Source organism: Calliphora vicina, chromosome 2 (assembly GCF_958450345.1).
Source record: "Calliphora vicina chromosome 2, idCalVici1.1, whole genome shotgun sequence".
Classification (NCBI taxonomy): domain Eukaryota; kingdom Metazoa; phylum Arthropoda; class Insecta; order Diptera; family Calliphoridae; genus Calliphora; species Calliphora vicina.
This window is the reverse complement of record NC_088781.1, coordinates 70489846-70508248: the sequence shown is the minus strand read 5'-3', so window position 1 is coordinate 70508248 and position 18403 is coordinate 70489846. Positions and strand designations below refer to the sequence as shown.

The following is an 18403-nucleotide window of genomic DNA, read 5'->3' as shown; positions in this document are numbered from 1 at the left end:
TCATGAGGCCCAGATTCAAAACATAAATTCGACAACACTTCCCCTTTGAGCATGTGAAATTTCATTCAAATCGAAGTAAGGGTTTAGGTTTTCTCACACCACTGTGCGTCGTCAATTTTTGTTTTAGTAAAAACTTAAATTGGATTACTATTATTTAATAAAAATTAGCAAAATTTGTGCAGCCGTTTTCCGATAAATCGTAAAAAGTGGGCGTAAATTTTTTTAAAAAGTGGGTGGTCAATTTTTCTTTCAGTAAAAACATAAATTGGATTATTAAGAACATTTAAAAAAAATCCGTTTTCCAATTTTAGATAAATCGAAAAAAATGGGCGTAAAATTAGGCATGGTCAATTTTTCTTTCCGTAAAAACCTAAGTTGGACTATGAAGAACATTTGACAAAAAGAACTGATGCAATTACCAACGAACGACATTTGATTTTTATTTATATACATAGATACATAGATAGATAACAATAAAAATAATTATTTTTATACGTACCCGTTCTCATGTAGAAATTCTGTTTTGTAGGAGTCCATTGAGTACAGAAATACTTATATGTAGTTTTTCTCGATCACTTCGTTTAGTATCTTTGTTAGTGAAATAACGATATACTTGATGCTTCAATTTCAAACCATCATAAATATGGCATTTTTGGTCTGATTTAAAAAATGTTTATTTTGTGTGAAATATATAACTTTTTAACAGAACGGTTGAAAATTGGTTGAGTTACGGTAGTTTAAAGTCAGAATGCTTTTCAACTAAAGCAAAATACTGTCAGCTATGTTCATAAAAAGAAAAGAAACCTAAAACATGTTATCACAAAAATTAACGCAACTGATTAATTTTTTAAGCAATTTTAATTCACTTACATGTTTTGGAAAGCTACTTTAGTATGATTTCTCACAAAAACAAGAAAGGAATATTTTACTACTTCACGATCAACTTAGATCTTGAAGAATATGAAAATTCGATCAAAAAATGCGTTTTTTAAACTTATAAAACCGTAACTCAACCATTTTCCAACACATTTTTAAATCAATTTCAAAACAACAAACTTTTTGAATTTGTAACTTTAATATAATCGTTATTATCCGAACTGTATGGACTCCAATAAAACAGAATTTCTATATAATAACCCCTGCATATATTTGGTGTAGTTTGAATATTTCAATAATAACATAAAAAAAAATTACAGATGCCGAGCAAATAAAAACAGATTCATATACATACATATAAGTAAATCAGAAGAAAGAGAAAATATAGACAGTGATTTCCAAATTGCAATTGAGTATTTGTTCGTGTGTTCGTCTATATTCAAAATTGTAATAATGATAATTTCAAAAGATCTTTTCATTTTTGGCGAGCATATTTTTGGCACAATTATACCAGAATCATCGGGGAATACATCAGTACCAGCAGTTGCTACAACAACTACAACAGTTACTTCAAATACAACAATAACAACGCCAAATATATCAAGCGGAGTGAGTCCATTAACTTCGTCAAATCACCAACACCAATTTAATCGCCACCATCAGCAACAAAATCAACATCACTATGATAAAAATCATCATCCAAACTATAGTCAAGATTGTAATAAACTTACAGGCAATAAAATAAACTGTTTTCAGTCAATTGATGATCAAAATGATGAGATATTTAGTCATTTGAATGTTGACAAAGCCACGATGTCAGCAATGGATGAATCGAAAGCCAATAGGTCAACCGATACAATAAAAATAACGAAAAACAATGAAAAACTAAGAGAAGAAATAGAGACGCGAAATGGAAAATTAAAACCACCCCATACCATACCTTCTTCGTCGCCAATAGTGTCACACTCATCAACCAATTCTTCGGAAATTTCTCCACTTCATACTCAAACAAATGCCAACATAAATTCAAATTGTTTCAAATCAAATGCATTTAACTCTTGTTTGCATTCCAAACATAAAGTCATACAATCTACTTCTTCGACTGATGGAGTTTTGGACACGTTCCTGACCAAACAACAGTCACTGTTAAATGATCCAGCCTCAATTGGTTCAGATAGGAGTACAATTATCCATGATCATCGCAACCAACACCATTGTAGTATGCTGAACAAAGTCACATTGGCAAAGAATTCAAGGTAAGTAAAAATTATTTAATACACATAAGTACTTATACAGTAGTTTTGACTTACCTGCCTTTCACTTAAGAGCATTTTGCATATAAGTGCACAAAACTTGTGCTTTGTATATTTATTTACCAAACTCCGTATAAATTCGTTAATTTAAGTGCATTGTTCATACCTGCACATTTAAGATAAGTGCATAATACTTTTGGAAGCTATAACTGGTTTTCATGAAAAAATTTAATTTAGCTGCCTAATACAAAATTAAATCAAAACAAATAAGAAAAATACGATTTTGAATGAAAAAATATGATGTAAACTTCTTAATAATTTTAAAAGTAGCTAAAATATCAATTTGACGTTATTTTTAGACGGAAAAATCACAAAGCTTCATGTAAATTATTTGCCGTTAGCTTCTTTTTTGGGCAGTAAACTGTAAATGCACTTACCAGCATCAATGAGCAGGTAAGTGCATTGAGGTTAACTGCATTTTTAACTTACCTGCACAAAATATCGTGCAAAGTTGATTGTGCAGGTAAGTCAAAATTACTGTAACACTTTTATAAGTTATAAAGATATATAGATATTAGAACAAATAAAAATCCGAATAGATTTTCGTTCACTTAAGTAACAAAATATTCTTAACTAAATTTTTACATTTTCACTTGTAAAATAGTTTGTATTAAAAATCTGCCATTAAAATTTTACTTTTTATTAAAGTTTAATGTTAAACTTGTATAAACATCTAAATTTATTGTTTATTATATAAAGTATCTTATATATCCTGAATATTAGTTAAGTTCTTTTACCGGTATCCGTCTGTTGGATGCAATAGGTATTCCGCAGTTTCCATATAACCAATGAACCATTTCAAATTTTCTATCGGTCGGTCTGTTTGTTTATCTGTCCGTCCGTTGAAATCAATTATCTGAAGACCCCATATATCTTCGGGATCCAAATCTTCAATAATTCTGCAAGACTTGCTCTCAAGAAGTTTCCTATTTAAAATCAGCAAAATCGGTCCACAAATGGCAGAGATATGAAGAAAAAACCAGGACAACCTCGATTTTTTACCTATATCTGGATTACTAAGTCATTAATATAGACAATATGGATATCTAATGACAGATATTTCAAAGACCTTTGCAACGAACCCGAATTTTTTTTCACCAAAAAAAAATATAAAAAACAAAAAAAATTGAAAAACAAAAAAAAAAGAATTTTTAAAATTTAAAAAATTTAAAATAATAAATTTTGTTTACCTAAAAATATTTAAAATTTGTTTTTTGAAGTATTATTTGGTGAAGGGTATATAAGATTCGGCACAGCCGAATGTAGCTCTCTTACTTGTTTTATTACTCTATTATATACATATGAAGGTGTTTAAAGATTTTTTCATAAAGTCGGGTTAAAAAATACTAAAAGAATAATATCCAATTTTGTTTTAATTTAATTTTATATAATAAATTTCCAAAGGTTGGGAAGAAATATTAAAATTAACACAAAAACGGAAATCCATAATAATTTTTGTAACTACATACATGCATACTTGAAAACTTAACCCTCTAACCCGCAAGAGCGTCTCAAGCACGCATTACAAAACATCAATTATCTCAAAAAGTAATTATAATTATTTTTTTTTAAATTAAAAAATTTTTTTTTTTGACACCTGAAATTTTGTGTGCCATTTTTTTTTAAATCAAAGTTTTATTAACTATTCGAAATATTTTTTATTAGTTCTTTTTCATTAGTTTTTCAATAAAATCGTATCATAATTATTGTTTTTTACACCTAAACCGGCAACAATGCCCTGAGGCACTCTTCACCTTTTTGCACCTGATGGATGTTCTGAGTTCATTGGGCCATAATTACCCTAAAAAAAATTATTCGACAACTTTTTTTAGCTTTTTAAAGTTTTCGGGTTAGAAGGTTAAAGATTTGCAATAAAAACTTGATGAATTCCCTCCACTGCAGTGGTGACTGCTGGGTAAATGTTTTTTCAGACCCATTTCAAAATATTGACTCAAATTTGTTTTTAGGACTTGAGATAATAAATTATGAAATATTTGTTGAAAGTTAAATTTCTAAAGCAACCATTAAAATCTTGTGATGTGACTAAAGATCGATAAAGAAAAATTAAAATTTGTTTACATTTCGGATCATAAATGGATTTTTGGCGATTTTTTTTAAAAAAAATGTAGCATATAAATTTGCTAATTAAGCGTAAAGAGCTTTATTTACAACTTTTGTATCTTTGGTGACCCCCACTGAAATTTTTCGGTTTTTTGATTTTCTTGAAAAAAGTGTTAAATTGATCCCTAAAGAAGGTTAAGATCTTCCACAAAAATTAGCCCCATAAAATTTAACAATATAACTAAGATAATAAGAATTCTCTCAGACATTAACCTAAAACATTTTTTTCATTTAGGCCCTAATTTTATAAAACGTATTAAATTACAGTTTGCATATCACTGCGTTCAAGCAAGTGACTGCTCGCGTTGTAACATCTGATTCTTACGTTATTGTGATTGCAGTTGTTTGAAATTGTACAATATCTATTCCTACCGATGTCGTTAAGTAACGAAAAATATCGGTTGCTCTAACGAATTTAATATTCAGTATTTGAAGTTAACGATTTCTCTCGGTAATACATATTAACGACGAATATAGTTAAAAATTGAAATTTATCAATATTTTGAAAATTAAAAAAATCATTTTTATTTATTTAAATGTTCACTGTATTTTCGTGTTGGTAGATAAAATTGTATCGTGTGAATAAATAATCGCATTTATATTTAAAAATCAAAACCAGCTCCCTCAAATACATATATTCGCGAAACCTACTGAAAACAGAAGAACAAGAGTTTTTTTCTAAAAATCAAAGTAACCCAGTGTAATCCATATGTCTATGCCACCACAAGTGATCATTGATTCAGAATTTAGATATTTGTTGTTATAAGGACCGTCGAAAAGTTCGGATGAATTTCCTTCTCAGAAAACGGTCTTAAAAACGATTTTTTAGCTTTTATATAAGTTTATACCTACTCGTATCACATCGCTAAATAAATTGCTCATTATGAAATTTGAATATAGGGATAAACATTATACACTCCAGAAATGTGTTAAATAAGGATATTATGACCCATATAAAAGTAGCTCTTAAAATTCGAAAACTATTTTTTAAAACCAAATGATAATTAAGGCAAGTTAATTTGTATATTTAAAACTCAAATCAGTCTGTATCTAACGAACACAAAAAGGTTGACCAATCGTACTTTCAAAGAACGGCTTATTTCAAATATTTATGTTACAAAACTAACTTCTTAACAATTATCGTTATGGCTTAACTGGAACATTTTATTTGTTGTTAACCTGGCAAATGTCGTTATTTACCGACTATTTTTAACGAAAATAATCAGTATAATTCAATTCGGAGTATCTCTTAACGATAAGTATTGTTAACTTATGGATTTTGATAACGTAACGACAAAATTTTGTCGTTAAAAAGTTACAGAATTCCGGTACTGAGCTTAAACAAGTATCGTTCTCTACCCCAGCAGAAAACTTCACTTTTATGTTTTTAATATTTATTTTGTTATATTTTTGTGTCTTCTTTGAACAAATATTTTTTGGATTCAAAAGTAAATAAACGCCATACAGCTGTTTGGCTTACAGCATTGCCAACACGATATAAGTACATATTTTTGTATGTTTTTATTTTAAATTTAAGTATCAACTTATACAATGGCAACCACGACTACGTAGAGATTTGACAATAGAAGTGACATCGTAATATTTCGACGTTGACTAAACGCAATGCCGTAGTGATTTATAAAATTTTATATTTTTTGTTACGCGTTCACAACAGCGTAGGTGATGAGTTTAACGCAAGTGAATTACACAATTAGGGCCTTAATAAAATGTTGCCTCGATCAAAAAATTAAAACTTTGACCCAAATTAAAAATAATTCAGACCAGCAGGACTATAAATTTGTTCAACAAACATGATCTACTCAACATGGCCTTTCAGAATCTGTTCCAATCAAATGTAAAAATAATATAAATTTTTTTCTCTTGGTTGATAAAACCGAATTTGTAAATAATAATAGAATTTTTCAATTGCGACCATTAATACGAGTATCCTACATTTAATTCAAATGTATTATCTGAATAAATATAAATATGTTTAGTAAAGACACAAACCGGAGTTTTACAGTTGTTGGAATCATATTTTAATTATTTAAGATTGGGAGGAAACAAAATATTTCGACAAGGTATCCTACATTACCAATTCCAAATTGTTTGAAATTCCTTAAGATTCCTTTGTGGTTTGGATTCTATCGAGCTTCAAAGCTAAAATTTCATATAAGAATGGTGTAAAATTTTGCAGTTTGAATTGTATGTATGTACTTATATAAGTTTTTAACCGCGTATAAAACTTTTACAATATTGGTCTCATTGTAATGGTAATGCATCCTAGTTTCAATATATTTTCCTAAAACTCATTTTTTATGGAACCAAAAAATTTACATTCAACAAAGGATATCTCAAAAATGGTATCTTCCATTTTCGAATGATTTCCACCCAATAATAATGCATTGCATGGTTAAAGGGGGTCAGACGGCATGTATTGCTTGTGTTTTGTGCCATGTATTGGGACATTTTTCCACATGTAAACATATACATACATACCGTGTGATCCATATGAGACTTTGTGTATGTAAAATACATGTGTATTACTCGTGACATTTTTGGCAATTAGAGCATGTTCTATTTTCGTGTGTATAACAGTGTTGTATTTTGAAATACAACACTGTTTGAGTGCAAAATAAAAAAACAAAACAAAAAAGAGTAAAGAAAAATCATAACAAAATAAGTTTCATTGCATTGAATATATTTATTGTTATTTAAAAATGTTTTAAATAAATATATTGTTACGTTTTAACCTTTTCAAAACGCTGGTTTATTTCCTTTAAATAAACCGGATACTTTTGATTGCAAATAAAAGCCGTTTAGTAGTTTAAAAATTGTAACAACTCTTTATTTATTTAAAATGTACAACAACCACAGAATTAAATAGCCACTCAATGTTTTTTATACAGGTTTATAAATTCTCAGAATTACAGACACAATTTATAATGTACACGAATTTACTTTCAAACACAACACACTTTAAGGCACTCAGATGATGTTTATTCGAAAAGCGTCTCTGATCAACTCACTAACGACTGCAACCTCTGCTACTATTTATAACACTGCCATCTGCACTCTAGATTTCTCTTTAACTGTCTAGAGGTTTCTAATACATACGCCATCTGTGGTGTACTTTCTACAATGTTCTTTAACTGAATATTCGAAATCGAATACAGCGTTGCCAACTTACGATCAAATCAACTGAAAGCTTTAATTTAATAATTTTTATAAATATTTACGTTCGAACGTGGAAATTATGAATCGTATGTATAAAGTGAATTTTGACGTCGAATACATGTCCCAATACACAAGCAATACATGCCGTCTGACCCCCTATTAACAACACATAACAAATTTGTGATAATAAACATTTTATGACAATCTGACAACTGTGTTTACGTAGCTTTAGTCTTATATAATGCTTAGGGACTCAAATTTTCCGAAGGAAAAAGGATATCAAATTTAAACAATATGGATATTTTGAAATAAATATATCTTAATTTTTATACATTATTATTTTAATACTTAACCCCCTGTCTATACCTGCTAGATTTTTAAAAATCTGTCATGCTAAAAAATTATCCAGTATAGTCTCCATTTATTAGTATTTTTGCTTCGTTATGACAAAATTGTTAGTGCTTTCGCACAGACAACTTTGTCTTGACAACAAACGTCATTAATTGTTATAAATATTTGTCAAGTATAGACAGGGGGTAATAGGCAATAGGTTGATTTACGTCGTTCACAGCGCGCGAACAGTCAAGTGGGGTTGAAAGGACCACACTTGTGACAAGGCCACACCATATTACTTATCAGGCTTGGGGGGTGCCAATTACATTTTCCATTAAATTACTTCAGATGTAATTGCAATTGATAATTTTAAATTACAATTACATGTAATTGAAGAGTTATGATTACAATTACTGGTAATTGTAATTGCCATTTTGAAATATTGAATTACAATTAACAGTAATTGATAGAAAAAGGATATATAATTTAATAAAATGTAATTTAATTACTTTAAATTCAATTACATTTCTAAATTTTAATATGAATTATTTTACATAAAAAGTATAAAAGTTTTGAAACATATATACATTAAAGCGACTCACAGTAAAAAGTGAATTCATTACCCTCCTAAAAATAAAACATGACTTGTTTTATGATGTTTCCCTATATATTTTTGGTGATAACCGCTCGTTTGCTCAATACTCGTATATCATATTTCAAACATGGTCGTTATGTTAGTTTTGAGAAGTAAATGTCCTAATTTAGTGGGATAGGAGTTTCAAGTTTATACGTCATACAGTTGAATAGAAAAAAAATAAAGGGACATGCGCAAAGTGGAAGTATTGTTTAGTTTAAGTTTTGAATTTGGACATCATGGGCCCACAAGGTGCGCAGCCAGGGGTTCCCAAAATAGGACAGGGGTTCCCAAAAGGGTATGTTGCATTTTTAAAACGATGCTATTTCTTCGTTTGGTCGTAGCTATCCTAAACTATAAGAGATATTCGCATTTGTAAATTAAATTTTCAAAATTTTTACTTACCCTACTCCAGTTTTTTGAAAATAGGGTCCAAATATTTTCCTATTTTCTCCATTTTTATATTATTAGACTAACAACAAATGTATATGTCAAACAGAAAAAGAATTGTTTAAAATCATGACCGACTCTAATTTAAAAATTTTAAAAAAGACGATTTTTCGCTAGTTTCGCTAGTACTAGTCGGCATTCTACCGCGCACTATATTAATAATTAATTGATAACTTCTGTAGTTTTATATGTTTTTAATAATAAATACTTTGAAAGTAATCATTACGTATTTTTAGTCATATTACTATTACTTTTTCCTAATTTTGTAATTGTAATTGATATTTTTCACATGTAATTGTAATGTAAAGTTTTGCAATTACAATTACTTGTAATTGTAATAGAAAAATTCAATTAAAATTACATGTAATTGTAATGTGCTATTGCTCAATTACACATTACAAGTAATTGTAATTGCAAAAATCCAATTACAATTACAAAGTAATGGTAATTATACCTGTAATATATTACTCAATGTAATCATTACCCCCCAAGCCTGTTACTTACATATATTATCTATCAAAATGGAAACATTCTTCGGCATCGGCTGTTATTTCTCTCAAGCGAACTTAAAATTAAAGCAATTTATAAAATTAATATATTCATGTTTTTTCTTATTGGATGATATATTAGAAATAATTTAGAAAAAGTGATATAAAATGATAATGAATGATACTGTTAACATTTTCGCTTCATCTTTTTATGAAACAGTTTTAAAAATATACTTTTTATAATAATAAAATAGATTTGATCAAAGAAACACAAATTTAATTTTTTTTTTGAAATATTTTTTTTATACTGTTGCCATATGCCAACAATTTTCTTCAATGTAAAAAAAATGTTTGGTTTTCGTATTGTTTTTAAAAATTTGAATAATGGCAATCGTATCTCAGTTCTTTCCTTTTTGTCAGTGCAGAATCTTGATACTGAGTTCAATGGTTCATCTTATATCGAAGACACAACTTGAACAAAAAGTTTATTTTCTCTCTCCGCACGGAAGTCTAACTGCCTCTCACTTCCTTTTTTAGTCTTAAGTGGCTGCTTGTTTATTCTACTGGCTCTTATTGTTCCTGTAGACTAAATTCCGTTTTCTCGAAGGTCATACAATTTTTTAACAACATATTACGAAGATTGAATTAAATTTTTGATTGATTGATTAAATTTTTTTTATATTTAGTGATAAAAATCTGGTTAAAAAATATTTTTCCGATTTTGACCCATTTTAGGTCCAACTTCTATCATAGATATTCATATTGTCTATATTAATGATTTAGTAATCCAGATATAGGTCAAAATAGGTCAAAAATCGAGGTTGTTCTGGTTTTTTCCTCATATCTCAGCCATTTGTGGACCGATTTTGCTGATTTTAAATGGCAAACTTCTCGAAAGCTTATCTGGGGTCTTCGGAAAGACAGACACAGACAGACTGACGGACATGGCTTAATCGACTCCGCTATCTATAAGGATCCAGAATATATAATACTTTATAGGGTCGGAAAATTATATTGTGGAAATTACAAACGGAATGACAAACTTATATATACCCTTCTCACGAAGGTCAAGGGTATAAAAAGGCGATTTTCGCTAGTTTTTTTTCTTTTTAAGTTATCTACAAAATTCTAAGAAGTATAAGGAATTTATACTTTTTGAAAAGCTAACTACGTCAAATTTTTTAAATAAAAAAACGCCTATTTTTTATGTAAAATTCAATTTAAAAGCAAAAATTCTCAAATTGCATAGTCGATATCAAAATATAGTAACCCATTTTAGATGGTTCAATATTTTCTAAATTATGTATTTTGTAAAGGGTACCGATACCCAGCCTGGTATAGATACTATAGCAAAATAAAATGTCCCATTATGCATTTCAATATTAGGTAAATTCTGTCAAAACTTAAATTCGACAACACTTCCCCGTTGCTCATGTGAAATTTCATTCAAAACCGACTAACTAACCGTTTAGAAGATACAGATTTATTTCCCTCTTTTTTCTATACCACTGTGCGTTGTACATACGCAAGTATAAACGTACAATTTACATAATCAGAAAGTAAATAACTAAAGAGAGCGAGAGAATAACGGAGGGAGATAAGTGTTTACCATGTTTCATGAGTTTTTACGATACTAATAAAGTTATTTTTGTTTACACATAATTCATCGACATTTTAAAAATTTCTCTAGAATTTTGATAAAGAGGTAAGTAGACAGAAAAATATGACCTTGAAAGCCTAAATATTTATGCGTGAACTTCACTACAATATAAATACAATGACTTACAATAGTAAACGGCTTCATTTGCATAATTCACAAAACCCCTTGTATCATTGTATCGAGTGTATTATTGTATTAAAATACTATAGTGTAAGCTTGTTGTTGGGAATGCAATGTAATGAGAATGCCAGTTATTGAGAAGAAGAATAAAAATGTTTTTAATGTCAGCAGCAAATTTATAGTTTTCACGAAATAAAATGAAAAATACAACTGAATAAAGTAAATTAATTTATTTTTTTTTTGTGAAAACTATAAATTTGCTAAAAGGTTATTCGGGAATACAAAATTAGTATTTTAGTAAAATTGTTTTTATGCTAAATTCCCAATTAAAAACATTTTTATTCTTCTTCTCAATAACTGGCATTCTCATTAGGTAGTACTGATTTTTTTCTTCTTATTTATGTAATTTATGACGTTTATCGGTGTTATTCTACTGAAGTAGGTTTTCTAGAAATAAAATGAAAAATACAACTGAAACAAGTAAGAGTACTATATTCGGTCGTGCCGAATCTTAAATACCCTACACCTAAATATGATGGTATAACAACTGAAATAATATAACAATTGTTAGAAAGACTAGTTTACGCAGAAGATATTTTATTTCAAATGTACAAAAAATTGTATTTAATTCAGCAATTTATAATTTAAATTTATATTAGAACGTAATTAGTTAATACGTTTGGATCAACATTTTTCCCTGTTAACCTCAAGTGATGAAACAGAGTATAAACAAGTAAGAGTGCTATATTCGGCTATGCCGAATCTTATATACCCTTCACCTTTGTTGTGGATGCATTATTATTTTTTATAATTAGTATATAGGTATGTATGTACATTGCCCACTTTCAGCGTACAGCATCCTAAATTTATCAAGAACACAAAAAACAACAACAACGCCAAACGAAACAGAACACCAACAGAAAAAACAAAAACAAAATACGCAAGGCAATGAAACCAACACACATCCAAACATACGTTTAATTGTATAAAAAACAACAACAACGCCAAAAGAAACAAAACACAAAAGAAAAACAAAATACGCAAAGCATGCACATTCAAACATACGATTTGTTGATTTTTCGTCAAAAAAAACAACACACAACCAAACAAAAGTTTAGTTGTATAAAAAACAACAACAACGCCAAAAGAAACAAAACACAAAAAAAAAACAAAATACGCAAAGCTTGCACATCCAACCATACGTTTTGTTGATTTTTTGTCAAAGCATGCAATACATTGTGTTTTTTGATGAAATTTTCAGAGGTTGTCTCGGATTTTTGCTCATATCTCCGTTATTTATGGACGGATTTTGCTGATTTTAAATAGCAAAATTCTCGAAAGTATGTCTGACAGAATTGTTGAAGATTTGGATCCCGGAGATATCTGGGGCCTTCAGAAAATTGATTTCAACAGACAGACAGACAGGCAGGCAGGCAGACAGACAGACAGACAGACAGACAGACAGACAGACAGACAGACAGACAGACAGACAGACAGACAGACAGACAGACAGACAGACAGACAGACAGACAGACAGACAGACAGACAGACGGACGGACATGGCTTAATCGACTCCGCTATCTATAAGGATCCAGAATATATATACTTTATAGGGTCGGAAATGAAAAATGTAGAAATTACAAACGGAATGACAAACTTATATATACCCTTCTCACGAAGCTGAAGGGTATAAAAAGGGTATACAAATATATTTGGTCAAATTTCAAAATATTTGGTTGTGGGACTTATATGGGAGCTATGACATATTATGATTTGATTGTCATAAAATAATGTAACGTGATTTTTATGGACTTATATGGGAGCTGTGGCCAATTATGTACTGATATTCACCAAATTCAGTAGTATGATTTTAAAAATTACTCATCTGTGTACTATTTTGGTTCAATATATGGACCTATTACGGTCCTAAGTATTTGAGGGCTATTTTAATAGAATTTCATATAAACAACGCTATTAACAAAAGTGGACCTTATATGGGAGCTATGCCGAATTATGGACCAATATTTAAAAAATCTTGTATCACGATTCTTGGATACAAATTACTGATCGGTGTAAAATTTTCGTTCAGTACAGATTTTTTTTGATATTTCTGCAGGTTAATGTGTTTTTCTGAAGTGGTTCTTATATGGAGAATATGACCAATAATGGGCCTACCATCATACAATTTGGTACATCGATTTTTGTATATATTGAACAAATTTGTTTCGAATTTCAACCTGATAACTATATTTGTAACAAATTTATGAGGATTTTAGTGATTTTCGGTAGTGGACCTTAGATGGGAGCTATGGTCAAATATGGACCGATATTCACAAAATCCTGTAGTGTGATTTCTAAGTATAAATTATGGATCTATGTAAAATTTTGTTTTGATATTGATATTTTTTTAAATATTTATGAAGGTTAATGTGTTTTTTGGAAGTGGTCCTTATATGGGAGCTATAACCAATTGTCGGCCGATCTTTATAGAATTAGGTATAGCGATTTTGGTATACATGGAGACTATTTATGACGACTTTCAACTTAATAGCGATATTTATAAGACATTTATGCTTATTTAAGTGATTTTCGGAAATGAACTTTATATGGGGGCTACGGTCAAATATGGGCCGATTCACAAAAAATTTGGAGTTGTAATTTGTTTAAGCACGAAACTTATTTTTCCTGAATTTTGTGTGGATACTGCAATTTTGTAGGCATTTACAGACCATATAACCATATTTCGGGAAGAAATTTGTATGGGGGCTAGGGGACATCATGGACCGATTCTTATAATTTTCGCCAGAGTTAGTCCTTTTAACATAAAAATAACGTGTGTACAATTTTATGGTATTATCTGCAATATATTTGCACAAATAACAAAAACTATGTTAAAATCATCAAGTTTTTTTGTAGGTTGTCTCACATTTTGGTTCATAACTCTGGTTCCATTGAACCGATTTTGCTGATTTTCAATACCAAACTGCTTAGGAGAACAATAAACTCTTTTTTTGCAAGTCTACCAATTTTGTTTGCCTATTTTGGACGTGAGCGTGTTTTACACAGACAGACAGACGGACATGGCTCAATCGACATAGAATTTCATAAAGATCAATAATATATATACTTTGTTGGGTCTCAGATGAATATTTCTCAATGTTACACACGGAATGACAGACTTATATATACCCTCATTCACCACTTATGGTGGTGGAGGGTATAAAAAGTAAATTAATTAATTTTTTTTGCTACAATTATTATTCGTTATCGAAATTACCATTATCTTTTAACCGTTTAGGTAGCCAACCTTGCAATTACTATATAAATGAAGTGAAAAATTTAATGTTAATTTCTTTATTATTTTTACTTTTAGGAAACTTTTTTTTTGCTACTGATATTTTTGAAAATAAGAGGCGCAAGTGACAGTAAATATATTAAAAATATTTGCTCTCCAAGAATGTATGTATGGTTGACACAACAATAAAATACATTAATTTACATGTATTTTGTTGTTGCAAGACTTATTTATGTTTCTGACAGCAGACTTAAGGACTAACAACATAGACAACAACTAGATATTTAGGTAACTGAGAGCCAAAAACCTAATTCTGATGTCAGAAACCTAATTCATGAGAATGTATTGCATGTATTTTGTTTTTGTATTGTGTGAAAAGAGAGTAATATTTTACTCTCTACTTCCGTTCTATGCATTTATTCTATGGCTAACAATATTATACTTATGCTAGCTTAAGCTACTATCAGAAATCAACGGAAAGCTTGTCAAATGCTTAAGCAAATTATTGACGAATTCTGGGTGGCTATATTGTACTTTTTGAATTTAAATACCTTCTATGCCTTCTACGCTTAATTGCAAACATTTGTACTTTTGCAAAAACTATTATCTTTTATTTTCTACAAAAATATTTCTGTCATCCATTGCAATTCTTTTTTTATTAAAAAGTAATTTTCAGTTATATTAGTTTTGACATCGAATAGTCATGACAAGTACAAAGAACGTGGGTCTCCAAGTCATCTTTTTTTTATTTAGATTTTATTTCTATTCAAAATTCTTCGGATTATTTTTAAAATCAAAACTATTTCCATCACAAATGTTTATTTCAAATGAACTGAGTATTAAAAATTTCATTTGAAATAAATAAGTCAAATTTCACAACGTACAGTGGTATAAAAAAAAGAGGGAAATAAATCTATAACTTCTAAACGGTTAGTCCGCATTTCACATGTGCGAAGAGTTTGTGTTTTGAATTTGTTCCTAATGGGACCACCAGGGATCCTCAAAGCAGGACAACTCGGCTATGTTATAATTTTAAAACAATCCTATTTCTTCGTTTGTGTTCCGATTTCTTATAGCTTAGGAGATATTCGCATTTAAAATTAAATTTTCAACATTTTTACCCACAAAATTAAAACAAAATAAACCTAAATATCTCTTCAGCTAGAAGATCTTCTCAAGGACTAGTTATATTTATTAAAACTTCAGCTTATTCCGATCATAAATGGATTTTTGGAGATCTTTTACAAACGTAAATCAACTCGAAAACACCTCAGTTCCAACCATGTGATATTTCGTAAGAATATCTCCAATAGTTCCGAATTATTTAAAAAAAAACTTTTCTAAACCACTATGCATGGCGTAAGGAAGCAATCTTCATTTGTAGGAGAGGCCGAAGTGACTTTTTCGTGAACTTTGTTTTGTACAAAATTAGAAAAGTATTCGACATAAAAATGCAATAAATTTGTATTTAATTTTCTGTTGTTTTGTTTTTATTTTCTTAAACTCTCTTGTTATTACTTCAACCGGTTGGTTGATGAGTTTAAGTCTTTGGTCAGTCTACTATCTCCACAAATCTTGACCTACATTGAAAGTCTATTAACCGGTTGGGCTTGAATCTTATTTAACACGAAATAAGCGATACAGAAGAAACACATTCGGAAGTGTCTTGAAACCCATGGGATATGCTGATGGATAAACAAAAAACTAAATTAGTAAACTGTTGCACCAGTTCACAGTGGTTCCGCCCATACGCAGCTGAACGCTGGTAGAATAATTGAAAGCAAAAGTGCACTTCAAAACGGTCTTGCAATTGCTGTAGTATACAAAAATAAATTATTTTCAATGGATTTTGAAGTTAAAGGTATTTATTATTTATCTTTAGAAAATAATAAAAACTAACATGTGTTGTAATTCTTGTGAAATTAATGTTTTAGTTGACCTATTTTTTTGTAAAGATTCCCCCGTAGGTTTCTTTTTCATTGTATTAATCTGATTCTTAAGATAATAAAAGTTCTGAAGTTAGTTGCGGAAATTTGCGGATTGGCGTGTAATCTGTAATATACTAACCCGCCGTCTTATTTTTGCATCGGCACATAAAAATCAGATTCATGGTGCTGAGGTAAGCAAGCATGTAGTAGTGTCAATAGGTGAATTATCGGAGGAAGCAGCTGAAGCAAAAAATAAGCATATAAAACAGTTTAGATTGCAACATACCCGAAAAATATCGCGCAATGCTACAAATACAGAACTTTTAAATAGCTGTTTTAAGTTCAGATCCATTTATTTCTGGAGGCCAACAAAGAAAACAAGTAGTTTAAGTCAATGCGTTTTAAATTTTATTAATATTTGATATATATTAATGTCTTATTTTACTTTACTACCTTATATTACTTTGTAATCCTCATATTGCATTATATAACTTTGTATAACATTTTAATTTAGTTTTTTGTTCAGTGTATAATTCAAATGAATTAAAATGGAATACAAATTTACTAAAATTGTTTAAAACAAACGAATTTTCATACTGAAATACTTTATTTCAAAAGTTCATAAAACAAATCTAAAAGCCAATTAACCCTTCAAAGATCAAAGGGCTACTGTGGCTACAGTTGTTAATATTTTTTCTTAAAAATTTGCAAACTTCAAGTTCATGCTATGAGGTGACAAATTTTGAAGACCCTAGCTTTTTTAGTTTTGGAGATATTGATTTTTGACCGCTTGTCCATATAAGGGAAACCACTGTGCAGTTGTACGATTTGTACCTACATATTTGTATGTGTTTAAATATGTACATTTGTACATTAGACCTGCCCTTAACAAATAAATATTGTTTTGTATCGTCAAATTGTGTTCTTTCGTATCTAAAAATTATCAATGAAACATATTATTTTCTGTATAATATTGTCATTCTAACAAGATCCTATAAAACTATAATTTTTAATGAAAAATTTTTAATTTTACAACTTTCAATTTATTACCGGCTTAAAATAAGTTCTCAATAAGTTTCAGATACTAAAGATGTATTACATAGTTACAATAGAAGTATAAACAAAATTTGGCACTATATCTTATCGTGCCAAATATCGTAGTAGCCACAACATAGTGATAACGAAACCATCTAGCATTTGTTATATGCTTTTTTTGAAATATGACTTCGGCTGGAATTAAGGTATTTGTTGAAGTAGAAAATCCTAAATAAATTTATACAGTAACAAAAAAGAAGACTATTTTCATCACAGCTTCTCATGCGTACTATTAAAACAAATCAGATGGGTATATATTGGGGCGGCCACAAAAATAGTTTTTGATGTTTCCTTGCCTAGAATCTAAAATGAATAACTATTTTTTTAATACAAATAAAAAGTTTGTTTATCATTTCTAATTTTTTAATTTATCTACTGAAAATTCATAGTTTAAAAGTAAAAACCGAAGAATAATGTTTAGACTACAAATCCTCTCTAGCTTAATAGTTCGCTAGGTCTACCATTATATTTATATTCAAATTGGTAAACACATGGTGTTAAAAACAATAAAACAAATGAGTAATTTAAAATAATGTTTTAGCAGATTGACAATCAGAAATTGCTGATGCAGCATTTCAAATGTTTTTTTATAAATACTCAAAAAAATGTATTTACTTGGTATTTACCCAATGTATGGGTAAATACCGGGTAGAATCCCATCTCTATTAATTTATTTAAAAAACGGACCGCCAACATTTCATCTGAATCAAATGAGTTTTTTATTCATTTTTTAATGTTGTTTTTATAACTAACAAATTATGTAAAAATAAGTGAGTTTTCTTTAGTTTTATCTCACAAAAAACAAATTACAACACATCAGAAACTATTGATTTATCAGTAATTTTAACCGACAAATTTCTGACTACAAAATCGTTTAAAACGACTGTTTTTACATTTATTTTAATTTCACAAA

The 18403-nt window shown here is 29.3% G+C and overlaps 1 protein-coding gene across 1 annotated transcript in view; it reads left to right on the top strand.

The window, feature by feature from the left end:
- The first annotated feature begins 1214 nt into the window (after positions 1 to 1214).
- Positions 1215 to 18403, top strand: part of E23 (Early gene at 23) — a 102741-nt gene continuing 85552 nt past the window's right edge. The window contains exon 1 of the mRNA XM_065499279.1: positions 1215 to 2132. Coding sequence (XP_065355351.1) covers positions 1330 to 2132 — 803 coding nt within the window. The 5' untranslated portion in view covers positions 1215 to 1329. The remainder of the gene's footprint in view (positions 2133 to 18403) is intronic.